General features: G+C 42.5%; 1 protein-coding gene across 1 annotated transcript in view; it reads right to left on the bottom strand.

Moving 5' to 3' along the window:
- Window positions 1-25,428, bottom strand: part of TMEFF1 (transmembrane protein with EGF like and two follistatin like domains 1) — a 92,905-nt gene extending 67,477 nt beyond the window's left edge. Inside the window, exon 1 of the mRNA XM_043453198.1 lies at window positions 24,860-25,428. Within this exon, the coding sequence (XP_043309133.1) occupies window positions 24,860-25,052 (193 nt within the window). The 5' untranslated portion in view covers window positions 25,053-25,428. The remainder of the gene's footprint in view (window positions 1-24,859) is intronic.
- Window positions 25,429-25,837: the final 409 nt, after the last annotated feature.

Genomic DNA, 25,837 nt, shown 5'->3' with positions numbered 1-25,837 from the left:
GACGGCTCAGTGGTGAAGAATCCGCCTGCCAATGCAGGAGACACAGGTTCGATCCCTGATCCAGGAAGATCCCACGTGCGGCAGAGCAAGTGAGCCCGTGTGCCACAACTACTGAGCCTGCGCGTTCCAGAGCCCGGGAACCACAACAGTCTGTGCGCTGCAGCTGCTGAAGCTTGCACCCCCTAGAGCCTGCGCTCCCCAACAGGAGAAGCCACGCAGTGAGATGCCTACATACCACACCTAGACAGTAGCCCCAGTTCACGACCACTCGAGAAAAGTCCACACAGCAACGAAGATCCAACAAAGCCAAAAATAAACATTATTTAAAAAAAAAAAAAAGAAAAAAAAGACAACTCATCCCAGTGAGGAGGTGAATTCATGAGTCCGGAAGCAGAGAAGCCCAAGTTAGCTCCCGACTCTGTGGCTCAATAGCTGAGATGCTCTGGGAAGAGCACAAGACCGCCCGCAGCTCTAGATGGAGATGAGGTCTTGGCAAGCATCTCTCCGCGAGCATTTCTCCCGCAGTCCCTCACCCCTGGCTGTTTTCTACTTCTAGATTTCAAAGCAGGCCTCAGTGGACTGACCTGAGGAAGTCCTATTTCTCTATCTAGTGCCACGTGTCCTGGCTGACCATCACTGCCGCTCTCTGCCCCCACCGTCCTCAGTGCTCCTTAATATGTCTCTGCCATTTGTCTCAGGCCTCCCACTCCCAGCTGACCCTCTGAGGAACTGACAGTCTCGTACCTAAACACCCAAGGAGTGGACAGTCGGGGTACTTACTGGAGTAACCACCCTGAACTAAGCATTGCACTAATGTAAGCATGTCTATGTAACTATAGGTTACAAAAATTTTTTTTTTCTTTTCTTTAAATGGATTTCGGGTGGTGCACAGAATTGGATTGCTCTAAAGTTCAAGCATATGTGTAAAAAAAATTTTTTTAGAAGATGAGCAGAAACAAAAACTACAGGAAACTAATGCAGTTGTTTTGTCCCTCTCAATGTTTCACATAGTATTCAAGGCAGAGGTGACCATCCTTCGATTCCTTTCATCGGCTCTGGAGGCTTTATGTTCTTGGTTTTCCTCACCTTCCAGTTTTCACTCATTCTTCCCTGTCCCCCCTTAAACACTCACACTAGCTCCTGAGGCTCAATACTAATTGGAGGGGGGGGGGGGTGTTTTTTTCTGTCTACCTATATTCCTGCAGGGAACTCGCACAAGATCTCCAGGTTCCAGTTACTGTCTTATGTACACATTAGAACCCAAGGAACATAACTAAATATTCATAAAGAACTGCTCTAGAAAAGAAGATAAGAAAGCATGACATCTCTGCTCAACCACAGGCTTAATCAATTTTAGGGACCATAGAAATAAAAAGAATTGCATGATTTGAGAAATAAATTTTAGTGTATTTCTCTTACTTTTCTTTGTGGCTTTAAAGTTCACACTGGGTTCCAATGAAATCAGACATATCAAATGATAAATAAATTTTTATTTTGTCCATGGGTCAGGATCATGCTTTAAGACTTGCTATCTTGGCTTCAGATTCTTTTGAGTTGTAGTATTTCACCTGTTGTATTTTAAAAGCACAATGGAACTGCCATCAAGAGCCTAAACCCTCCCTGCCACAAGGATTTTCACACGCATCTGTTTGCATGACGGACCAAAGAACACCTTGGGAGAATAATCATTCATACTAAGGTGAAGCTTCCCTGGTAGCTCAGTTGGTAAAGAATCTACCTACAGTGCAGGAGACCTGGGTTCGATTCCTGGGTGGGGAAGATCCCCTGCAGAAGGAAATGGCAACCCACTCCAGTATTCTTGCCAATGGAGAACTGTCAATGGAGAATCCCATTGACAGAGCAGCCTGGCAGGCTACAGTCCATGGGGTCACAAAAGTCGGACACAACTTAGCAACTAAACTACAAGGTAAAACAGAAAAGCTCAGCCTGATAAACAATGTCTTGGTTGGACAGGAGAAGTCCAGGCAAAGTCTTAAATAATTGGGTGCTACATCATAGTTTGATAAAAATTAGTTTATCAAGAGTATCATGACTTTCCAGTGCCCCAACTCCTCACAAATTTGAGAACTACTACCTTAATGCAAGATCAGTACAGAAGGAATTCTGAACTGGGGTCATCTTCTAAATGTTATTTCAAGTATTCTGTTCAGTACCAGGCATCAGGAGGGCACTCTATTACCTATCAACGATAACGATACCACACCTGCCTTTCTGAGCCCCAAGTGGGAATTCAGCAGAAAGGATGAGTCATTTCTAAGGCCAAAAATCAGTTCTCCAAACAGAAATATTTTACATATAGAATCACTCAGAAGAGTGGATTTCAAAGAGAAATATTTAATTCTAGTTGCAAATGTGCCCATCATATAATTCTCTAAATGTAAAACTTGTCTCGATTTTCGTCAACATTCCAAGGCTAGGCAACAATATACCATAAAGGGAAGAAATCCTACTTACTATGAACGTGAACTGCCAGAACCCCCAACTTTTGGCACCACTAACTAGGTTCAGGCTGCAGTTCAAAATGAGATCTATTAGCATTCCAGAATGATGCGACTTTCCTACCACCATTCCAATTAAACAGAAGGTAACTGGGGGATCTTATGAGTTAGCTAGTAATTACGGGAGCCAAAAAGTGAATTAACTTTGCAAGACGTTATGACAGAATTGAGGGTTTCTCCATCTCAGCACTACTGACATTTTGGGTTAGATAGTTCTTTGTTGCAGGGGGTTACCCTGTTCACTGCAGGATGCTCAGCAACATCCCTGACGTCCACCCACTAGAAGCCAGTAGGACCAGCTGTAACAACCAAAAATGTCTCAACACTACAAAACATCTCCTAGGGAACAAATTCACCACCAGGCGAGATCCACTGTAAAAGATGAAATAAAAGGCTTCATGTTTAATTCTCCAACACAATCATTATAAAGAAAATGAGTCAAACAGCAGCAATCTGCAAAATCTCTGCACACTACTACAGTTATTTTTCACTGCAACAGGAGGCTCAGAGTGGGTGTCCTCCTTTAAAAATGTCTTAACCTCTCAGCAGCCTGGCTTCTTTCCCCTTTCATATCAAAATTCCATCAAGGGTCAAAAATCACTCTATTCTAAAGATCCCATACCTTTCTTCTTAAGTCATCCAGCTCTTTTCTTGACCTCTCTACTGGAGCTGACACACCTGGCCTCCCCCAGTCCAACCTGGTAATCTTAATTATTCCTCCAACTAACTCTCTGACCCCTTCTCAGTCACTCCTTTTTCCTTCTCCTACTGCTCAATCCACGTCACTCTTAGAATTTATCCCCAACTTAATCAACACTCCAGATTAACCAAACTGTGCTTTTGTCTGTAAAACATGCCAACCAATGCCCATGGCTCAGTGAATCCTCAAGGCTACGAGGTCACTCTCTAGAACATTCATGAGTACTTGAGCTCCAACCAGGAGAGTTGCTCTTATGCTTCAAGAGTCAGTTATGTATGTTATCCAGTCTGTGTATACCAACTGTATTCATTACTGTAATTATGTGGTTTTAACTCTTCATAAGAAAGAAAATAAATTTTCTATGAAAACAAAATTAGATGCTACAGAAAGACTTAGGACAGGTTCCTTTTTAAAAACAGCTGTTGCCTTAGGTGGAGGCAAGATAAAAATCTAGGTTTTTGTATCTGCAAGTCTTTAAATTCCTTTTTAAAGACATTAAAACTGGAATGTGTACTCAATGCATTATGAATGTGGTTTATTAAAGAAACGGGAAACTCCAGTTATTCTCAAAGAAAAACTCTGGGCTCTCTTTCAAAATATTTTTTAATATATATTTTTAAGTTAAAATGCTACATACATTTACAAATCATTTTGTGACTCCTCACTTTAAAAACTTTCTTGATTAATCAACTACCAGAATCTTACGGCACTCAGACAAGAGGGCTCCTACTATGTATAAAAATATTCTGTCCTCAGCCATCCCAGTGTAATACCTCATCTTACTTCTTCTCTCAGCACTCTCTTCCACTCCCACGACTCAAGTCTTCAGAGTTGGTTTTCCCCAACCTTATTAAAGCCATCTCATCTGCTTTTGCCAGTGCTATTTCCAGTCTTCAGAGCACTGCTGAGCAAAGTCCTATAAATTAATACTTAAATAGGATTTAATGATAAGTATTCTTTAAGTACTTTACAACATGTGGAAATATTCAGTTTATCTCTAGGTGATTCCTTATTGAATGTCTTTCAGGACATGTTCAAACTTTGTACCATGTTCTTAAGAAAATTTCAGTGGGTTTATTCTCATTGCCTAAATGCTAATAGTATTTAGGAAAACCTACACCCCAATCCAACCTGACATGACCCCTGCTGGATGGTTTCACTCCCAAAAGATGCCCTGTTTGTTCACGACACTGTCCAACTGCCTACATGACAGTTCCACAATCTCCACGCTGAAAACAGTGGAAATATTAAGAATATTTAAACGTTTAAAATATTCCACATCAGAAAATAGTGTGACACAGCCATGGAATATTACACAGCTATCTAAAAGGTTGTGTATATTACATAACAATATGGAAATATGCTGATGAATGTTAAGTAAGGTAGAAGACAAAGCTATCCATACACCAATATAACGTATAAAAAAAATATATAGGAAAATCCAACTGTGTTTGCACCAGTGGAATATGGATTTTTTTTTCTCTTTTCAAGTTTTTATACCAGTTATATTTAAAGAGGTGGGGCTTCTCTGGTGGCTCATCTAAAAAAGAATCTGCCTGCCAATGCAGGAGATGCAAGAGATGTAGATTCAATCCCTGGGTCAGGAGGATTCCCTGGAAAAGGAAATGGCAACCCGCTCCAGTATTCTTGCCTGGAAAGTTCCATGCACAAAGGAGCCTGGCTGGCTACAGTCCATGCGGTCGCAAAGAGCTGGACACAATTAAGCACGGGAGAAAAGAGTCAATGTGATTTCAAACAACCCCAGACAGTTTGCCACACAATGGACAAAGCATGATTTTGAGGGCCAATACAGGCCAGGTTCACAGGCTAGTTCTTCACATTTTAGAGTAACATCACCTTCCCTAGATGTTATAATGATTAGATGAGATAATGCATTAAAAAGCAACAGTGCCTAGAACAAGAAGGTATACAACAAAGATTCACTTCCTTTCCTTTCCCAGACCAACCTTAGAGATACCTGTAATGACACAAGTCATTACTGAAACAACAGATCTATCTAGTAAATGTTGACTTCAGTCTCAGCAAGTGAGATGAACTAGTAATTAAATTCTCCTCAACTTGTTTACTAAATTAACGATATTACATTAGTTATCTTCTGCTATAAACATATTGGGGGGAAAAAAACTGCTCAATATTTCATGATATAAAACCAAAAGCAGTTTACATTAATATTAAACAGCATTCACAGAAGAGATAACTAAAAGATCTCTATGCTATATACCTGCGCAAGGATGACACGCAAATTCGTGAAGCGTTCCATATTTTTAAAAAAAAAAAAGAAAAAAAAAAAAAAGATCTCTATGCTATATAAAACGAAAGAAATTCACATGTGCCACACAATTTATCTGACTCCGATGTTTTTCATCCCATTCTGCACACAACTGCCAAACCACCCTTTGTTAAACGCCATTCTGATCATGTCAGTCCTCCAATCAAACACCTACAGTCATTCCCTGCTGCCTATTTCAGTTCTAAAGGCCTGTATGTCAGGATGCTTCAGGCAAGGTGAAGGAGAGGACAACCTATTCCAGGATAAGAAAGAAATACCTAGATCTCAAGCTGGGTATTAATGGTACCCAGGGTCTTTCTAGCCCTACCAAAGATCTCAAATTTGGACACTCTCTCCCTTACTCCTGTTTTTGACTAGCTTGGCAAACCTGGGTGCTTCCCTCTCACAGATCCACAAACTGAAGCCTCCATACAGCTGCCAGGGGACAAGGACAGAGGAGTATTGGGGCTGTTAACAGGTATGGAAATTCTTTTGGGAGCGATGGAAACACTTTGCAATTATATTGTAAGTAGTAGTGATGGTTGCATAACACACTAAATATATTAAAAACCACTGAGTTGTATACTTTAAAATGCTGACCTTTATGCTATGTGGATTATAGCTCAATAAAGAATAAAAAACTTCAAAAATCAGATAAAATAATCATGTCACCTAAATTTTTAAAAAGATGAACAAGCAATATAATTTGCTGTTTAACAGGCAGACCCTGGAATCAGACCTCCTAGATCAGCATCTTACCTCTGTCACTTATCAGGTACATAACACCTTAGTAATTTACCACTCTGAGCCTCCATTCCCTCATCTGCAAAATGGGGACAATAACAGCACCCAAATCATAAAGCTGATGGAGGATTAAATAAAGACGGGAAAAGCACTCAGCAGTGCATGACACATCGGAAGTGCTATGTTAAGTGTTTGCTGGTTTTTTTATTAACACCAGGCTCTGGTGAAGATGGGGGAAATGAGCATTCAAACCAGCTTTAAGAGTATAAACTGGCAGAACCTCTCATAGGAAAATGTAGCAATATATATGGAAATTTAAACTGTCTATATGTCTTAACCCCACAACTCTATTATTAGGAAATTATGATAGGGACAGAAGACAAAACATACTAAAGTGTACCTGCAAGACTGATAACGTCAGCTTTTTTATATAATAGCAAAGTGGAAAACAACCTAAGTGTCCACCTGTTGGGAATTAATTACATAAATTATTGATGAAATACTATGCAGTCATGAAAGTATGTGACAGAAATACATATACTGATATGGAAGGACTGAGATCCATTGTGTAGTGCAAAAAGAAGGTTATAAAACTATATAATTAATAGTAGAATTACATGTAAACTTGTTCTGTATTTTCCATATAGTACTGTATTTTCCATATAGTAAAACCATATAGTTATAATGTAATTTATATTTTGCAATGCATACATGTTTATGTAAGTATTTTTAACTTTTGAAAGTATATTCAGTATATTTCCTACATCAAAAATTTTGAAATATCAACAAATAAATCTAAACACAAGAAAACACCCTTCTATTTCTATTTCCTTTTGTTGTTGTTGTTACTCCGCATAGCTTCTGGGATTTTAGTTTCACTATGAGAGATCAAACCTGGGCCCAAAGCAGTAAAAGCACTGAGTCTTAACTACTGGACCACCAGGTAATTCCCATTTCTAGTTCTATTTCTAACCACTATTCCTTAGTGTCTGCAATACCAAATGGAATGGGAGGTAGCCAGAACCCAGATGTCACCCACAAAGACAAAAACCTACAAAAGAACCTGCAAGTTATCACTGAAGAGCCTGATGTTAACTATTTTAAAAGGACTTCACAAACTCTGGACATTATTATTAACAGAAAGAGTTCCAGATGTGGAGTTTTTAACTATTCGATTAAGTAACTACACGAAATTGGCCAGGCACTAAATCTGAGAAACCCCAGTTCCCTAGAGTAAAAATGGGTATAATAATCCCTCGCAGGATAAAAAAGATTAAAAGACATCTTTACAAAAGACCACTGGAAACTATCAAGGATACTTTTCCCCATTGGGGAAAACCATCGAAACCAAAACTTTGACACAACCCCAACCTTAAACCCCATTTTATAAAACAGTGAATAATCTTTTTTAAAAAACTAAGTTTAATTAAATGGTAATTAGGAAGCACTTGCTTCCCTCATAGCTCAGTTGGTCAAGAATCCACCTGCAATGCAGGAGACCCCGGATCAATTCCTGGGTCAGGAAGATCCGCTGAAGAAGGGATAAGCTACCCACTCCTGTATTCTCGGGCTTTCCTTGTGGCTCAGCTGGTAAAGAATCCGCCTGCTACGTGGGAGGCCTGGGTTCGACCCCTGGGTTGTGAAGATCCCCTGGAGAAGGGAAACACTACCCACTCCAGTATTCAGGCCTGGAGAATTCCATGGACTGTATAGTCCATGGGGTCGCAAAGAGTCAGACACGACTGAGTGACTTTCACTAACTCAGGAAGCACTTATGGTCTGAACTTGAAGGAAACAATAGTAAATATAATCGCACAGCCTAAGAAACATCTCAAACCACTTTAGAGAGAAAAAAAATCTATGAAAAAAAATAATAAAGACTGAGCTGACATGTGAACAATAGAGAAGCTAAATATACAACAAGGCCATGAACAACAGAACTGAAACAGAAATATCATCAGTTTAGATTCACTTGTAAAATAATATTATACAAAAGCTGACAAAAAAATAAGCTGAATTTAAAATTCCAAAAGATCTGATCTGTGAACAGTAGTGGCTCCCGGTTAAACAGAATATGCCAAAGCAAACATTAACATCAAGAAAAAAGTTCAGGGGATTCCCTGGTGGTCCAGTGGCTAAGACTGCACTCCCAATACAGGGGGCCAGAGTTCGATCCCTGGTCAGGGAACTAGACCCCACATGCCACAACTAAGAGCCTATGCAGCCAAATAAAAATAAATATTTTTTTAAAAAAAAGAAAAAAGTTCAAACTTTTTTGGCATAAATGAAATAATTTCAGCACAAACATTAACAAGATACATTAAGAGGAGAATGACAATCATCACAGATGTCTCTGTACTTTTTATCATATTCCTCAAATTTCTTCCATCAAACAAATACTACTTTTATAATAAAGAAAAAAAGGTGTGGGGTTTTTTCCTTTTCCTTTTTTTAATCATGGAAAAGACTCAGAGAATATTTGCACAAAAAAAATGGGAGGAATGGAGTCATGGTTGAGAACGTAATACCTGCCAAAGTTTCTGAAGGCAGAAGAATATGTTAAGAACTTTAGAACCTGAAATGACTTATCAAAAAATGATGAAACTACTGAGCCATGAAAAATACATGACACTTGTAAAAAAGGAATAGATTCAAAGAGTACCAAAAGATTAACAGTAAATCATCTAATAAAGTAAAAGCAAATAGTGGGAGAGTTTTAAGAATTAAACATAGAATTTCACTGTGTGCAAGAAGAGTAGTATGCCAACCGCTAAATGTTTCAGTTCTCCCATGAGAGAAGCTAATAACGGAACTAATAGTAGGAATAATGAAAACAGTTCTGTTAAAACAATGTTTCTAACAATGCAAGAAAAAGGGGAGGGAGAGCAGGGGAAGGTAAATGGGTTGGTGTTATCTCCCAAACCTGCTTTTATAAAAACTGAAATTTACATGCTACTAAAGAAAGTCTAGAGATCTCTTCAAGAAAATTAGAGATACCAAGGGAACATTTCATGCAAAGATGGGCTCAATAAAGGACACAAATGGTATGGACCTAACGGAAGCAGAAGATATTAAGAAGAGCTGGCAAGAATACACATAACTATACAAAAAGATCTTCACGACCCAGATAATCACAATGGTGTGATCACTCACCTAAAGCCACATATCCTGGAATGTGAAGTCAAGTGGGCCTCAGGAAGCATGACTATGAACAAAACTAGTGTAGGTGATGGAATTCCAGTTGAGCATTTCAAATCCTAAAAGATGATGCTGTGAAAGTGCTGAACTCAATATGTCAGCAAATTTGGAAAACTCAGCAGTAGCCACAGGACTGGAAAAGGTCAGTTTTCATTCCAATCCCAAAGAAAGGCAATGCCAAAGAATGTTCAAACAACTGCACAGCTGCACTCATCTCACATGCTAGTAAAGTAATGCTCAAAATTCTCAAAGCCAGGCTTCAATAGTACATGAACTGTGAACTTCCAGATGTTCACGCTGGTTTTAGAAAAGGCAGAGGAACCAGAGATCAAATTGCCAGCATCCCTTGGATCATCACTAAAGTAAGAGAGTTCCAGAAAAATATATACTTCTGCTTTATTGACTATGCCAAAGCCTTTGACTGTGTGGATTACAACAAACGCTGGAAAATTCTGAAAGAGATGGGAATACCAGACCACCTGACCCGCCTCCTGGGAAATCTGTATGCAGATCAAGAAGCAACAGTTAGAACTGGACATGGAACAAAAGACTGGTTCCAAATAGGGAAAGGAGTATGTCAAGGCTGTATACTGTCACGCTGCTTATTTAACTTCTATGCAGACTACATCATGAGAAACGCTGGGCTGGATAAAGCACACGCTGGAATCAAGATTGCTGGGAGAAATATCAATAACCTCAGATATGCAGATGATACCACCCTTATGGCAGAAAGCAAAGAACTAAAGAGCCTCTTGATGAAAGTGAAAAAGGAGAGTGAAAAAGTTGGCTTAAAACTCAACATTCAGAAAACTAAGATCATGGCATCTGGTCCCATCACTTCATGACAAATAGATGGGGAAACAGTGGAAACAGTGGCAGACTTTATTTTGGGGGGCGGGGGGGGGCTCCAAAATCACCACAGATGGTGACTGCAGCCATGAAATTAAAAGACACTTACTCCTTGGAAGAAAAGTTATGACCAACCTAGACAGCATATTAAAAAGCAGAGACGCTACTTTGCCATCAAAGGTCTGTCTAGTCAAAGCTATGGTTTTTCCAGTAGTCATGTATGGATGTGAGAGTTGGACTATAAAGAAATCTGAATGCCAAAGAATTGATGCTTTTGAACTGTGGTGTTGGAGAAGACTCTTGAGAGTCCCTTGGACTGCAAGGAGATCCAGCCAGTCCATCCTGAAGGTAATAAGTCCTGAATATTTTTTGGAAGGACTGAGGCTGAAGCTGAAACTCCAATACTTTGGCCACCTGATGCAAAGCACTGACTCATTTGAAAAGACCCTGATGCTGGGAAAGATTGAAGGCAGGAGGAGAAGGGGACGACAGAGGACGAGATGGTTGGATGGCATCACCGACTCAAGGGACATGAGTTTGAGTAAACTCCAGGAGTTGGCAGTGGACATGGAGGCCTGGCATGCTGCAGTCCATGGGGTCACAAAGAGTCGGACACAACTGAGCAACTGAACTAAACTGAAGGAAATCACATGCATAAGGAAATGAGGGATAATATATATGAACTTAAAAAATGGTTGGTTATAATAAAGACAATGACAAGTGTTGGTCAGAATGTGGAGAAATTGGAATCCTCAGACATTGCTGCTGAAAATGTAAAATGATGCAGCACTTTGGAAAACAGCTTGGCAGTTCCTCAAAATATTAAGCATAGACTTACCATGTGACCCAGTAATTCTATTAATGCTCCTAGGTATATACCCAAGAAAATTGAAAACATCTGTCCACAGGAAAGCTTGTACATGAATGTTTATAGCAGCATTATTCGTAATAGCTAGAAAGTGGAAACAAGTCAAATGTCCATCAGCTGATGAATGGATAAACAAAACATGGTATTATCCATACAATGGAATAGTATTTGGTCATAAAAATCAATGACATTCTGATCCATGCCACAACATGGATGAATCTTGAAAACAGTATGCTAAGTGAAAGAAGCCAATCACAAAACACCACATATTGTATGATTCCACTTATGTGCAATGTCCAAAACTGTTAAATCTACAGCAAAAGACAGATTAGTGGGCTTCCTGGTGGCTCAGACGGTAAAGGGTCTGTCTACAATGTGAGAGACCTGGGTTTGATCCCTGGGTCGGGAAGATCCTCTGGAAAAGGAAATGGCAACCCATTCCAGTACTCTTGCCTGGAAAATCCCATGGATGGAGGAGCCTGGTAATCTACACTCCATGGGGTCGCAAAGAGTGGACACGACTGAGCAACTAAACTAAACTTAGGGCTGTGGGAGAGGCGTTTGAGGAGTGATTGGTAAAGAACATGAGGTTTCTTTGGAAAGGACAAAAATGTTCCAAAATTGACCATGGTGACGGCTGCACAACTTTGCAGCTATACTAAAAACAACCGGATTTTACATCTTAGAAGATAATCACAATACTAGAGGGCATCGCAAATATCGTAATTACTTCACTTAATGTAAATGGGCTATGAAAGCAGAATGGTCTATATCTACACTGTGAAATGAATCCCAACACTTAAAAGACAAACACAAATCCAAAACCGAATAGGCAATATTATGAGTTCAGGAGATTCTTTAAATCTACCTTACACAAAAATAAAAATTACGACAAAAAAAATTAAACAAAAGCTATTCAATGTATAAGTCCCAAATAGCATAACAAAAATATACAAAAATGATACAAAAATAAACTTTTATTATAATTGGAGGCTTCAATGTTTCATTCAAAATAGATGACAACATAAAGTATTAAAATAAAACTGATATAAAGCATAAATTAAACCATTTCCTTTGGTAGGGGCCAACTTGGCAGAGTCAGGTTCAGAAAAGAAAGATTTAGATAGCCACAGATAAAATATCAGGCTTCCCTTGTGGCTCAGATGGTAAAGAATCCGCTTGCAATGAGGGCAACCTGGGTTCGATCCCTGGGTTGAGAAGATCCCCTGGAGGAGGGCATGATAACCCACTTCAGTATTCTTGTCTGGAGAACCCCCTTGGACAGAGGAGCCTGGCGGGCTACAGTCCATGGGGTTGCAAAGAGTCGGACATGACTGAGTGGCTAGGCACGGCACACACAGTGCAGATAAAATACAGATACAAAGGTAAGTAGATAGAAATATACACATATAGACGGATTTATATATAGAAAGAGACGGTGATACACCTAATGTGGTGAAACCTTAATTGGAATATCTGGGTATACTACTACAATTTACTTCTAAGTTTGAAATTCAGAAAATGTTTTAAACTTTAACCAAAATTAACAGCTACATAACAGGGGACTAAGAAGCTAAGGAAATAACACTTTCTTTTCTGAAGTATAAGTATCATTCACAAAACGTGTTCTCACACTAGAATGCAGAGACACACCTAATTTCTAGTTTGGCTGGTTGGTTGTTTTGGCCTTGCTGTGCTGCTTGCGAGACCCTGCTCTCAGACCTTGCTCTCAGGGACTGACGCCATGCTCTCAGCACCGAAAGCATGGACTCCTAACACTGGACCACCAGGGAATTCCCCACCTAGTTCTTACCTGGAAACCTAAAATTACAGATCACATTCCTAGGCTACAATGCAAAACCACAAAACAATCTATCAGTAACATCTAAATTCCTAAACTATACAACAAGGATGAGAGGACGTTTATCATAAAAGCCTGTGGTCTTAAGGAAATAGAAACAAAGTTTTGTTTCTTCCTCAAGAATTTAGAAGAGGAAAAAAAGGGAAAGCTAAAAAAGAGGAAGTGCTAAAACTAAGATATAAAATTGATAAAGGAAAACTAAATACGATAAAAATATCATTAGAGAACACTTCAAGGAAATTGGTAAACAGTCAGAGATGACAGTAGGGTAGCTTTCAAATAGAAGAGGTAGGAGGTGGATTCAAGGCAAGATTTAAGAAGGGAAAGGAAAGAATAAAGCAGAAGTTGCAAGGAGTTACGGGCAGGAGAGGGGATCAGATTGGAAAGGCCGGAAACTGCAGAAAAAAGGATTTACATTCAACTTGGTGGTTGTGAGCAACAGCAATGAAGGAAGGATTACACACTAACTTGACACTCCTCCAAACAGGTTCTCCACCCCATATCAAGAGCATCACAATTCATCCTGCCTCCTATAGGAGGTGATCTAGAAGCTAACGGAGAAAAAGATCAGTGAAAATGGCTGGGTCGGGCCTAACAAGCTGAAGAGCTGATGCCCCATTAGACAACTCTGGAGAATTTTTGCCACGTGGAAAGAGCCTAATGTTATCAATACCTCCAAGTTCAAAAAGTGAAAGTGAAAGCTGCTCAGTTGTGTCAGGACTCTTTGTGACCCCATGGACTATACAGTCCATGAACTCTCCAGGCCAGAATACTGGAGTAGGTAGTCTTTCCCTTCTCCAGGGGATCTTCCCAACCCAGGGATTGAACCCAGGTCTCCTGCATTGCACACAGATTCTTTACCAGTTGAGCCACAAAGGAAGCCCAAGAATACTGGAGAGGGTAGCCTATCCCTTCTCCAGCGGAGCTTCCTGACGCAGGAATCGAACCAGGATCTCCTGCATTCCAGGTTGATTCTTTACCAACTGAGCCACTAGGGAAGCCCTGATAAGTTTAGAAAAAGCAGACCAAAATCCAGATTTTTAAGTGACACCTCAAGATCTTCAATGGTTAACAACCAATGCAATTTCTAAAAATAAAGAGCAGCCAAACAAATCCTCTGAGTTCTCCCCATTTCCACTGTCATCTTTCACCACGCCCCCTGACTCTTCTCCTCTTTCAATTCCAGACTTTGTTTTCTAAAACCACAATGTCACTCAAATCCTTTAAAAGCTTTCCTTTCTCTTCAGAGCAAGTGTCAAACCTTCAGTTCAGCCTTGAAGGCCTTCCTCTAATACAGTGGCAACTGTGTCAGACTCATCTCCTGCCTTCATCCCCACAGCCCAGTATCCCCAAATAGTCCCCTCACTTCCCCATATTCGTAGCTGGATTCCAGTGCCATTCCAAAGGCCTAGCGAACACTCTTTCCAACTCTCCTCAGGTTCTACGTTCATTCAGTCATTTACTCCACAAATAAATATAGGATGGGCACCTAATTTTGTGTCAGACATAGTTCGAGGCACAGGTGATGCAGTGGTGAACCAAAAAAAAAACACAAAAATCCCTGCCCTCATGGATCTACACAGAGTCGTCAGAGACTAACATGTATAATAGGTCACAGGCTTCCCTCATGGCTCAGACAGTAAAGAATCTGCCTGCAATGCAGGAGACCTGGGTTCTATCCCTGGGTTGGGAAGATCCCCTAGAGAAGGGAATGGCTACACAAGCCAGTATTCTTGCCTGGAGAATTCCATGAAGAGAGGAGCCTAGTGGGCTACAATCCACGGGGGTCACACAAAGAGTGGGACACAACGGAGCGATTGACACAATTTTTCATATTAGGTCTCAGAGAAAAAGGTGCTTAGGAGACAGGAAAAAAAGCACAAAGGAGGATTCAGGTATGAGAAGGCAAAGAAGGGGTGGGAGGTAGAAAAGGTTGCAATTTTAAGGCATCATTTTGAAAGTGAGGTTGAAGATGAGAAGGCACTAAGGGATAAATAACTGGGACAAGAAGGTTCCAAGCAAAAGGAATGTCAACAACAAAGGCCTCAGGCAAAAGTGTAGCTGGTGTTTCAGGCTGACATTCTACTCTGCCCGTAAAGCCCAGTTCAAGAGCCACTTATTCGGGAAAACAGGAATTATTTTTTGATTCCCAGAAATAGGAATTATTCATTCCCTTAATACTGTATCAATATCTTCCTTAGGGCACACCTCATATAGTGGAAACCTTCACTGATCAATTAACCATAAAAGTCAGGTAGACCAAGGAATCATTTTTTAAATGGCATATACATATACAACCATTTTAAACTTCAAACGTATAAATAGACATTCATTTCCCCATATATCATAGCATCAAGACCTTTTCTTTGAGTATGGGTTTGCCAAATGCAACTCCCCACTTCCTTGGAAAAACCACAATCATAATCCATTATCTACAATGTCCATTCTCCTCCCTTTCACAGCAGAACAAGACTTAAAAAACATCTGCAAAGTTTTCTAGGAGTAGAATCCTCCCAGGTTTTTAAGGCTTCCCCAATCTGTTTTGGTTGAACTGACCACAATTTAATTCACTGAAAGGCAATTCTTTCAGCTTCATGTCTTTATCAAGTCTTTCCAAAGCAATTCATAAAAACAGCTGCTTTTTGCATTCACATTTCATCTATTTGAATATTTATTAATATTTATTTGTCTGTTTTGTTCACTGCTGTATCGTCTGTGCCTATTAATTGAGTAATATTTATTATACCACTGGTATAAATAAACTTGACAACAAATACAACTGATTCTTGGTAAGCAGAGAAATCAAACGATACACAGACAAACCAGAGCAAAATGACCACTGGAGCATCTGTATGCTGTATGATTTGGATAATATGGTTCACTAAGGGAATGTTTAATACAGAAGGTTAAAATCAAGCCCAACAAAGGATCTGAAGAGACATCCCTCCAAACAAAATACCTAAATGGCCGTTAAGCACATAAAAATGTGCTCGATGTCATTAGGGAAACACAAATCAAAACCTCACTGATCCACAACTTCAACTAGGACTCCAACTAGAACAACTATAATCAAAAAGATAGTAACAAGTGTTGGAGAGGATGTGGAGAAATTGGAACCCTTGTATATTGTTGACGAAAATCTACCAATGGTTGCAGCTGCTTTGGGAAACAGTTTGCAAGTTTCTCAAAACGTTAAACGAGAATTGAAAACACAGGTCCACAAAAAAACACTTGCATATGTATGTTCACAGCAGCATTATTCATAACAGCCAAAATGTGGAAACAGCCCACTGTCCATTAGCTAACGGAAAGGCAAAAAGGTGCCACATATATCCATACTACGGAGTATTACTCAGCCATAAAAAGGAATAAAGTTCTGATACATGGATGACTCCTGAAAAAATCATGCTAAGTGAAAGAAGTCTATCACAAAAGGCCACATACTATATGATTCCCTTTATATGCAATGTTCAAAACAGGCAGATCCATAAGGTCAGAAAGATTAGTAGTTGTTAAGGACTGGGGGAGGGCAGGTGAAGAAGAATATGAAATCACTGTTAATAAGTACAGGATTTGGGGGGAATGAAATGTTCTGGAATTAGATAGTGGTGATGGTTGTATGACTTTGTAACTATACTTAAAATCACGTTAACTGTACACCTTTAAAAAACTCCATTGCTGTCAGTGTTCAATAAATGCTTATTATTGAGGGAGTAGGGGAAAGGGGGAGAAAGCCCAGATGTACTAAACATTTCCTGCATATATTTTTAAGAGGTTAACCAACGACTTCTGTTGGAATATAAGGCCTGTGAAGGCAGGGATGACCTCTAATCTATTTCCTTTAATATCTAGTATATTAGATCATACTAAGCAGGTACTCAATCAAGGTTCAACACTCACATATTACATACCAGGGATTTAGAAGTGTCCTGATCAAAATAATATACCAATTACAAAAAAACTCACTTTTTACTCCCCAAAATCCTGAATTGCCACTAACAAGGCACTTAGTTCCTATTTGTTTATTTTTGCTTTTATTTCCATTACTCTAGGAGATGGATCCAAAAAAACACTGCTGCAATTTACGTCAAAGAGTGTTCTGCTGATGTTTTCCTCTGTAAGTATCAAAGTATCTGCTCTTACATTTAGGTCTTTAATCCATTTTTAATTTGTATATGGTCATTAGAGAATGTTCTAATTTCATTCTTTTATTTATTTTTTTGCAGCACTGCAGATCATCTTGCAGGATCTTAGTTCCCTGACTAGGGATCAAACCCAGGACCTGGCAGTTAAAGCGCCAAGTCCTAACCACCGGACAAACCAGGACATTCCCTCTAGTTTCATTCTTTTCTATGTAGCTGTCCCGTTTCCCCAGCACCACTTACTGAAGATGACTGTCTCTTCTCCACTGCATATTCTCGCCTCCTTTGTCCTAGATTATTTGACCGTAAGTGTGTGGGTTTATTTCGGGGCTTTCTATCCTATTCCATGTATCTCTATGTCCGTTTTTGCACCAGCAGCATACAGTTTTGATTACTGTAGCTTTGTAATACAGTCTAAAGTCAGGGAGCTGGTTTTCTCCACCCCCCGCAGTTTCTCAACATTGTTTTGGCTATTGGGGGTTTTTTATGTTTCCATACAGATTTTTTTAAACACCTATTTATTTATGTGTTTATTTATTTATTTATTTTTGGCTGCGCTGGGTTGTCCTTATAACCTCCAGGCTCTTCACCGCTGTGCTCAGGCTTGCTCTAGTTGGGGCGAGCACAAGCTACTCACAGCAGTGGCTTCTCCTGTTGTGGAGCACAGGGTCTAAGGTGCAAGGGGCTCAGCTGCCCCGAGGGACCTGGGATTTCAGTTCCCAGACCAGGGATTAAACATGTGTCCCATGCATTGGCAAGCAGATTCCCAACCACTGGACCACGAGGGAAGTCCTTCCATACAGACTTTTTAAATTTTTGTTCCATTTTTGTGAAAAATACCATTGGTAATTTGACAGCAGATTGCCTTGGGTAGTATGGTCATTTTAACAACATTGATTCTTCCAATCCAAGAACACTATCTTTCCCTCTGTTTGTGCCATGTTCAATTTCTTTCATTAGCATCTTAGAGTTTTGGAATACAGGTCTTTTGTCTCCTTAGGTAGATTTATTCCTAGGTATTTTTATTATTTTTGATGTGATGGTAAATGGGACTGTTTCCTTAATTTCTCAATGAGAAACTTCTCTTAATATGAAGTTTATATCATCCATTTATATCATTCTTAACCACACCACAATCCAGAGAATCCACTTCTAATTTCTGTGACATTTTAAAAACCTACTTCAAATTCTCCACCTTACATCTCTCACCAATGCAGCTTGCTGATCTCTTTAAACGTTTTTCTTTCTCTTTAACCCCATTCCCTAAAATAGCAATGTCTCACATGTTTAGCCTCATTTGTTCTTCTCTAACACCCTAGAGCCAAAAAGGACTGCTATCATTATCTTCACATTACAAATAAAAAAAAAGCAGCATGGCTAAGGTCACCTGGTCTCCTGGGCTCAAGGTTAATTTTTCTTCACATAAATCATGTATTTCCAAACATTTTTCTCTTTGCATGAACATGAAACCTCTCTGGTAAGGTAGATTTTTTTAAAATAATAAGTACAGGGCTTCCCTGGTGGCTCAGTGGTAAAGAATCTGCCTGCTAACACAGGAAACACAGGTTCAATTCCTGATCCGGGAAGATCCCACACGCTGTGGAGCAAGTAAGCCCGCGCGCCACAACTATTGAATCGGTGCTAGAGCCAGGAAGCTGCAACTACTGAACCCACAAGCTGCAACTACTGAAGCCTGCACACCTCAGCGCCTGTGCTCTGCAACAAGAGAAGTCAGCACAGTAAGAGGCCACAACCAGTGAGTAGCCACAGCTCACCGCAACGAGAGAAAAGCCCGCGCAGCAAGCAAGACCCAGTGCGGCCAAAAATAAAAATAAGTAAAAATTATCAAAAATAGCAAGCACAAACAAGATAACAATCAATAAGTATAAAGTCTAGAATGAGTAGAAAGCTTAGACAAGAGAACAACTTTAAAAAAAAAAGGGGGGGGGGTTGTTCTGAACAAGAAGAGATAAACAAAGGGCTCATTGCTTAGGAAAGATGTAACATCAAGAGGTGACAGGGACATGCAGACCCTTTCACTTTCTTCGTGCTTCAGTAATCTTCACCAAAGAACATGACCTTCAAAAACTGGGAAGGCAGACCCTGATAAAACGGAGCTAACATCTAAGGGAAGCGGCAAGGAAAGCAGACAGTAATGGAATAGAGAGCTAGTTCAAAGGAATCTGCTTCTGATCCAAACAAATCACATTCCATAATGCTGAAAAAAAACTTTTAAGATCTGACTACTGATTATCTAAGCTATCTTGACAAGATGCCAGAAGACCAGAAAGGAAAGAATGCATTCTCAGTTTTCAAAAAAGAAAAACCAAACTCAGAAAAAACATCCATAGGTAAAGCTGCCACATATCCACTGAAAAGCTCTAGAATGGGTCAATAAGTTTTTTAACACAATGAAAAGAAAAAGCCACCATGGTCTCTCAATTAAGGCAGACTACAGGACATTTGCTTTTTGATATGACTACTAAAAATGGAAAAGGGATGGTACAGATATATATATACTGATTCTAACAAGACAATCTGACAGAATCTTTTAATGATACACTGGTGAACAAATTGGGAAAATGTTGAACAGCAGAAGCTCAAAAATCTGTTATATACAACCAGGAAGATACATAGCTGGTTGAACATCCGGCTGATTAATGTATCAATATCTACCAATTTGGAAAGAAGTCTACAGTAAAATATCACAGAATTCGATACTTTTCCATGATCTAAGCAACTATTATTAATTTAATGAAGCCGCAGACTTTCTCCTTACATTTACAAGGGCCACAGGACTGTGAGTGAGCCAAGTCACATAGCCTGACAGAATCAGTTTTCAGAAAGGTCAGAATAGGTTGAAACAATGGTCAAAAACCCAAAATGAAAATTAACAGGCAGTCAAGGCCAGTATTTAGATTTTAAAACTCAAACATGTAAAGAAGTAAACCAGTTTATGTGGGAAATGCCTAGGTAATAAAAGCTACTAAAAAAAAAAATCAATGCACAATCTCACACTGCATTAATAGATGCATACATCATGAGAAATGCTGCACTGGATGAAGCACAAGCTGGAATCAAGATTGCTGGGAGAAATATCGATAACCTCAGATATGCAGGTGACACCACCCTTATGGCAGAAAGCAAAGAAGAACCAAAGAGCCTCTTGATGAAAGTGGAAAAGGAGAGTTAAAAGGTTGGCTTAAAGCTCAATATTCAGAAAACTAAGATCATGGCATGTGGTTCCATCACTTCATGGCAAATAGATGGGGAAACAGTGGAAACAGTTCAGTTCAGTCGCTCAGTCATGTCCAACTCTTTGCAATCCCATGGACTGCAGCATGAGAGCCTCCCTGTCCATCACCAACTCCGGGAGTTTACTCAAACTCATGTCCCTTGAGTAAGTGATGCCATACAACCATCTCATCCTCTGTTGTCCCATTCTCCTCCCACCTTCAATCTTTGTCAGCATCAGGGTCTTTTCAAATGAGCCCCTTCTTCACATCAGGTGGCCAAAATATTGGAGTTGCAGCTTCAGCATCAGGCCTTCCAATGAAATTCAGGATAGATCTCCTTTAGGATGGACTGGTTGGATCTCCTTGCTGTCCGAGGCACTCTCAAGAGTCTTCTCCAACACCACAGTTCAAAAGCATCAATCCTTCAGCACTCAGCTTTCTTTATAGTCCAACTCTCACATCATACATAACTACTGGAAAAACCATAGCTTTGACTGGACGGACCTTTGTTGGCAAAGTAATGTCTCTGCTTTTTAGCATGCTGTCTAGGTTGGTCATAACTTTTCTTCTAAGGAACAAGCATCTTTTAGTTTCATGGCTGCAGTCACCATCTGTGGTGATTTTTGGGGCCCCCCCAAAAATAAAGTCTGCCACTGTTTCCACTGCTTCCCCATCTATTTCCCATGAAGTGATGGGACCGGATCCCATGATCTTAGTTTTCTGAATGTTGAGCTTTAAACCAACATTTTCACTTTCCTCTTTCACTTTCATCAAGAGGCTCTTTAGTTCCTCTTCACTTTCTGCCATAAGGGTGGTGTCATCTGCATATCTGAGGTTATTGACATTTCTCCCAGCAATCTTGATTCCAACTTGTGCTTCAACCAGCCCAGCGTTTCTCATGATGTAGTCTGCGTAGAAGTTAAATAAGCAGGGCGACAATATACAGCCTTGACGTATTCCTTTCCCCATTTGGAACCAGTCTTTTGTTCCATGTCCAGTTCTAACTGTTGCTTCTTGATCTGCAACACACATTTCTCAGGAGGTGGGTCAGGTGGTCTGGTATTCACATCTCTTTAAGAATTTTCCAGTTTGTTGTAATCCACACAGTCAAAGGCTTTGGCATAGTGAATAAAGCAGATGTAGATGTTTTTCTGGAACTCTCTTGCTTTTTCGATGATCCAACGGATATCAGCAATTTGATCTCTGATTCCTCTGCCTTTTCTAAATCCAGCTTGAACATCTGGAAGTTCACAGTTCACATACTATTGAAGCCTGGCTTGAAAAATTTTGAGCATTACTTTGCTAGTATGTGAGATGAGTGCAATTGTGCGGTAGTTTGACTGGAAACAGTGACAGACTTTATTTTCGGGGGTTCCAAAAACACTGCAGATGGTGACTGAAGCCATGAAATTAAAAAATGCTTGCTCCTTGGAAGAAAAGCTATGATCAACCTAGAGAGCATATTAAAAAGCAGAGACATTACTTTGCCAACAAAGGTCCATCTAGTCAAAGCTCTGGTTTTTTCAGTAGTCACATGTGGATGTGAGAATTGGACTATAAAGAAAGCCGAGCGTCAAAGAACTGTTGCTTTAGAATTGTGGTGTTGGGGAAAACTCTTAAGAGTCCCTTAGACTGCAAAGAGATCCAACCAGCCCACAATCATCAGTCCTGAATATTGGAAGGACTGATGCTGAGGCTGCAACTCCAACACTTTGGCCACCTCATGCGAAGAGTTGACATCAGGAAAAGACCCTGATGCTGGCAAAGACTGAAGACTGGAGGAGAAGGGGACAACAGAGGATGAGATGGTTGTATGGCATCACCAACTCAATGGACATGAGTTTGAGTAAACTCTGGGAGTTAGTGATGGACAGGGATGTCTGGCGTGCTGCAGTCCAAAAATAGGGTTGCAAAGAGTCAAGACACGACTGAGTGACTGAACTGAACAGAATGTCCAAACTGGACTTCCCTAGTGGATCAGTGGTAAAAAAAAAAATCAGCCAGCCAATGAAGGAGACACGGGTTTGATCCCTGGGTCAGGAAGATCCCATAGAGAAGGAAATGGTAACCCACTCCAGTATTCCTGCCTGGGAGATCCCATGGACTGAGGAGCCTGGCAGGCTACAGTCCATGGGGTCACAAAAGAGTCAGACAAGACCTAGGAACCAAATGGCGGCAACAACAAATGTCCAAACTGCAGTGCTACAGCTCTCTAATTAATCAACTCTAAAAAATCCATTTTCCATGTGAATTACTCCCAGATCTTCATCCTAGGAACAATTACAACAAGAATCTACAAACACCATTTAGTTAAAACTCTTAGTTTTAGACCCAGAGTTATTCAAGTATATCTCAGCATTAGAAACATTTTCTTTAATAAGCTTAATTTATTTGTATACATATCAAAATATCAATATACCCTTGAAATAAGGCTCAGATATTATTAAATCCAAATCCCTTTAATAAAAGAGGAAATTAAGAAAATTAAGTAACTTGCTCCAAATGATATAGTTGCCTAGCAAGGGCCACAATCCCCAAATTGTTCCTTTTTTTCTACACCATCTGGGTTTTCAGCCCTCTGTGTCTTTTTTTTAAAACTTCTACTATCCACCAGAGTTAGCAAGCACACCCAAAAAACATCCATCAATACACACTTTATTGTGCTAAGGACAAATTAGCTCAGCAAGAACAAATAACCACAGCACATTATCCCATAAAATATTTTGACATGGTGTGATCACTTACAAGTTTGATAGGCAATATTTGTTACAAAAGGGCATGCTAACATACTAATGACTTTTATTCTTAACCATTAAAGTGTGATTATGTATTAAAGCATTATCCCATATTCCACTTAACATTAGAAAAATAAAGTAAAAGTTATTACACGGATGGAAAAGCTTTTAATGGACATGCTATTGTTTACTGTGCTCATAACCCCTCCCCCATCATAAAATATGCCATTATGAAAATTACTAAAAGATTTTAGACCTTCAAACCTAAACAGCAGGCCAAAGGTTTTCTTGATTTAGGGTAGTATAAACATCTGTGCTCCCTTGCTCCCCCACTCCCCCCAGAAACAATGCCCCTTCAAGAGCCCTTTGGGTACAAAGGTTGTCTGGCAGGCTAATCAAAGGATTCTCTGTGACCTGATGTCCATTCTCTCTTCAGCCCCACCCCCGACCTCCCTGCCTCTTCTCCCACCCTTGATTCAAAGAACACAAGTGGAAAATGAGAACTGATAGAAGGGCAAGTTAGCCAGGCTGTGGCTTATGATCTCCAGCATCTGCCAGGCCAGCTCCAGGAGGACCTAGGCACCCCTAAATGAGACCTGGAAGCCTCTCCTTGCTCCAGGGCTCCTCTGGGACCCGTCGTGAAAGGAAGAGGGAACTTTACTGCCAGGATCCCCTCCTCCCCAGTCTCGTCCATTACGGCCCCAGCAAGCTCTTTGTCTGCAACAGCTGTGGGGGGGCAGGCGGCCTTGGAGAGAGGGGAGAGGTCACTCCCTCGCTCCCGTAGCTGCCAATCTCCAAGCCCTCCTGCAAAACAGCCCAACGCACGCACGGGACCGTTCCCTCAGAACCGGTTCGCTCTTCACACACCTTAAGCCGGGGCACACCTTTCTACACAGAGGCACAGACCTAATTACCTCTTTCTGTTACCCACATCCTACACAGGATGATGATTCCCTAGCTAACCTCCCTCAATCCACACACACGGGGTTTACACCAGGACCCCCTTCCTTCCTCCTCAATGTATACCCCGGCACATCCCTGAGCCGCGGGCTTCACCCAGCACATCGCACGCAACAGAGGGTCACTTCCATGGCCCCACGGCTTGCCCGCTCATATCCACAGACCCGGGGTCACTCCGAGCCCGGAGCGCCCACCTCTCAACCCAAAAGACACACACACAGTTCACGCTCCATGGCCGATCTGCGACCTCTGGGCCAGCCGCTCCCCTTCCCCACAAGACCCCTCAGAGACCCCAGAGCCCCCCAAGAAGGAACCTCCCCAGCGCACGGTCACTCCCCTGGCCCCTCATCGTCACACAAGCAACAGAAAAGCCCTGCCTCGGGCCGCCCCTTCCCTCCCCTGAGCCTCCACAACACAAACATGCGCTCCCGCGTGCACACCCACGACCACACCGGGAGCCCCGGCCGGCTGCCTCCCACTTGCCGGCCCGGCCTCCTCCCCTCCGCACACGCCCGGCCGCCCGCGCCCAGCCACTTGGCACACACGGACGCACGCACGGCCACTCCCCGGCCCCACGCGGGTCCCCAAGCCCGCATCGCGCGCTCGCGCCCCGCCCGGAGCCCTCGCTCACGCTCGGCCCGGCTCCCGGGACCCCCCACGCCCCGGCCTGGCCGGGCCGCGTCGCGGGGACCAGGCGGGAGGAGGCGCGGGGGCGAAGGAAGGAGGGGCGGCAGAGGCGCGCTCCGGCCGATCCTACCTGAGCAGTTGATGCTCTTGCCTTTGCCGCCGGGACAGTCCCCGCCGCCGCCGCCGCCACCCGGGGGCTGGTTGGACGCGCGGCTCCCGGGCAGAGAGAAGGCGAAGAGCAGAAGCACCGACGTGTAGCAGCAGAAGGCGAGCGGGGGCGCGGCCGGCAGCCGGAGCGGCGCCTCAGCGGCCACGGCGCCCATGGCTGGCGCCCCTGGACGGCGGGAAGCGCAGGGAGCCGCAGGCCCGGGGCATCCAGCCGCGCGCCGGGAGCCCCGCCGCTGCCTCGGCGCCTCCTAGCAGCCGCGCCGCTGCGCCGGGGAGCGGCCCCTCAGCATCCCCGCTCCACCCGCAGCGCCCGCCAGGCCCGGGCCAGCCGCGCTCGGGACGGAGTCGGAGGGTCGGGGCGAGTGCGCGCGAGCGTGCGAGCCCGCGCGGGGAGACCGAAGCCGGGGCACGAGCGGGCGCGCGCGCGCGCGCGGCGGGCGGGGGTCGCGGGGCAGGGTCAGGCCCAGCCCCTCGCTCGACTCCTCGCCTTCCCTTTGTGTCCGCGGCCGTCGCCGCCGCGTCACAAAGACCCCGGCCCGCCCGGTGCGGGGCGCGTGACAGAGCCGCCGGCGGGAGGGGTGGCTGCGACCCCGCCCCGCGCACACCCCCAGCGCCCGCGCCCGCAGCTCCGCCCCCGCCCGCGGCCGGCGCCGCCTCCGGGGGAGCTATTGTTCCTGCGGCGGGGCGGGAGCCCTGGCGGGGGTTCGGGGGCGCGGCCGCCCTTCGGTCCAGCCACCCGGGGCCCGCGGGCGCCGAGCAGGCTCCGAAGGCGTTACCCTGACAGACGTTTTTGCCGCCCTTTTGTGAGCGTGTTTGAAGCGTTTCCTTGGCCCAGCAGTTTGGCCGGGAAAAGGGCAGGTGGGCTATTAGATAGCTATTTCCTAGGTGAAGAAACAGCCGCGGGAAGTGAAGGTGACTTGTCCAAGGTCACCTACGAGGA

The sequence above is a fragment of the Cervus canadensis genome, chromosome 30, assembly GCF_019320065.1.
Source record: "Cervus canadensis isolate Bull #8, Minnesota chromosome 30, ASM1932006v1, whole genome shotgun sequence".
Taxonomy (NCBI): domain Eukaryota; kingdom Metazoa; phylum Chordata; class Mammalia; order Artiodactyla; family Cervidae; genus Cervus; species Cervus canadensis.
Note: the sequence above shows the minus strand (reverse complement) of the source record. Positions and strands in the feature narration are given on the sequence as shown.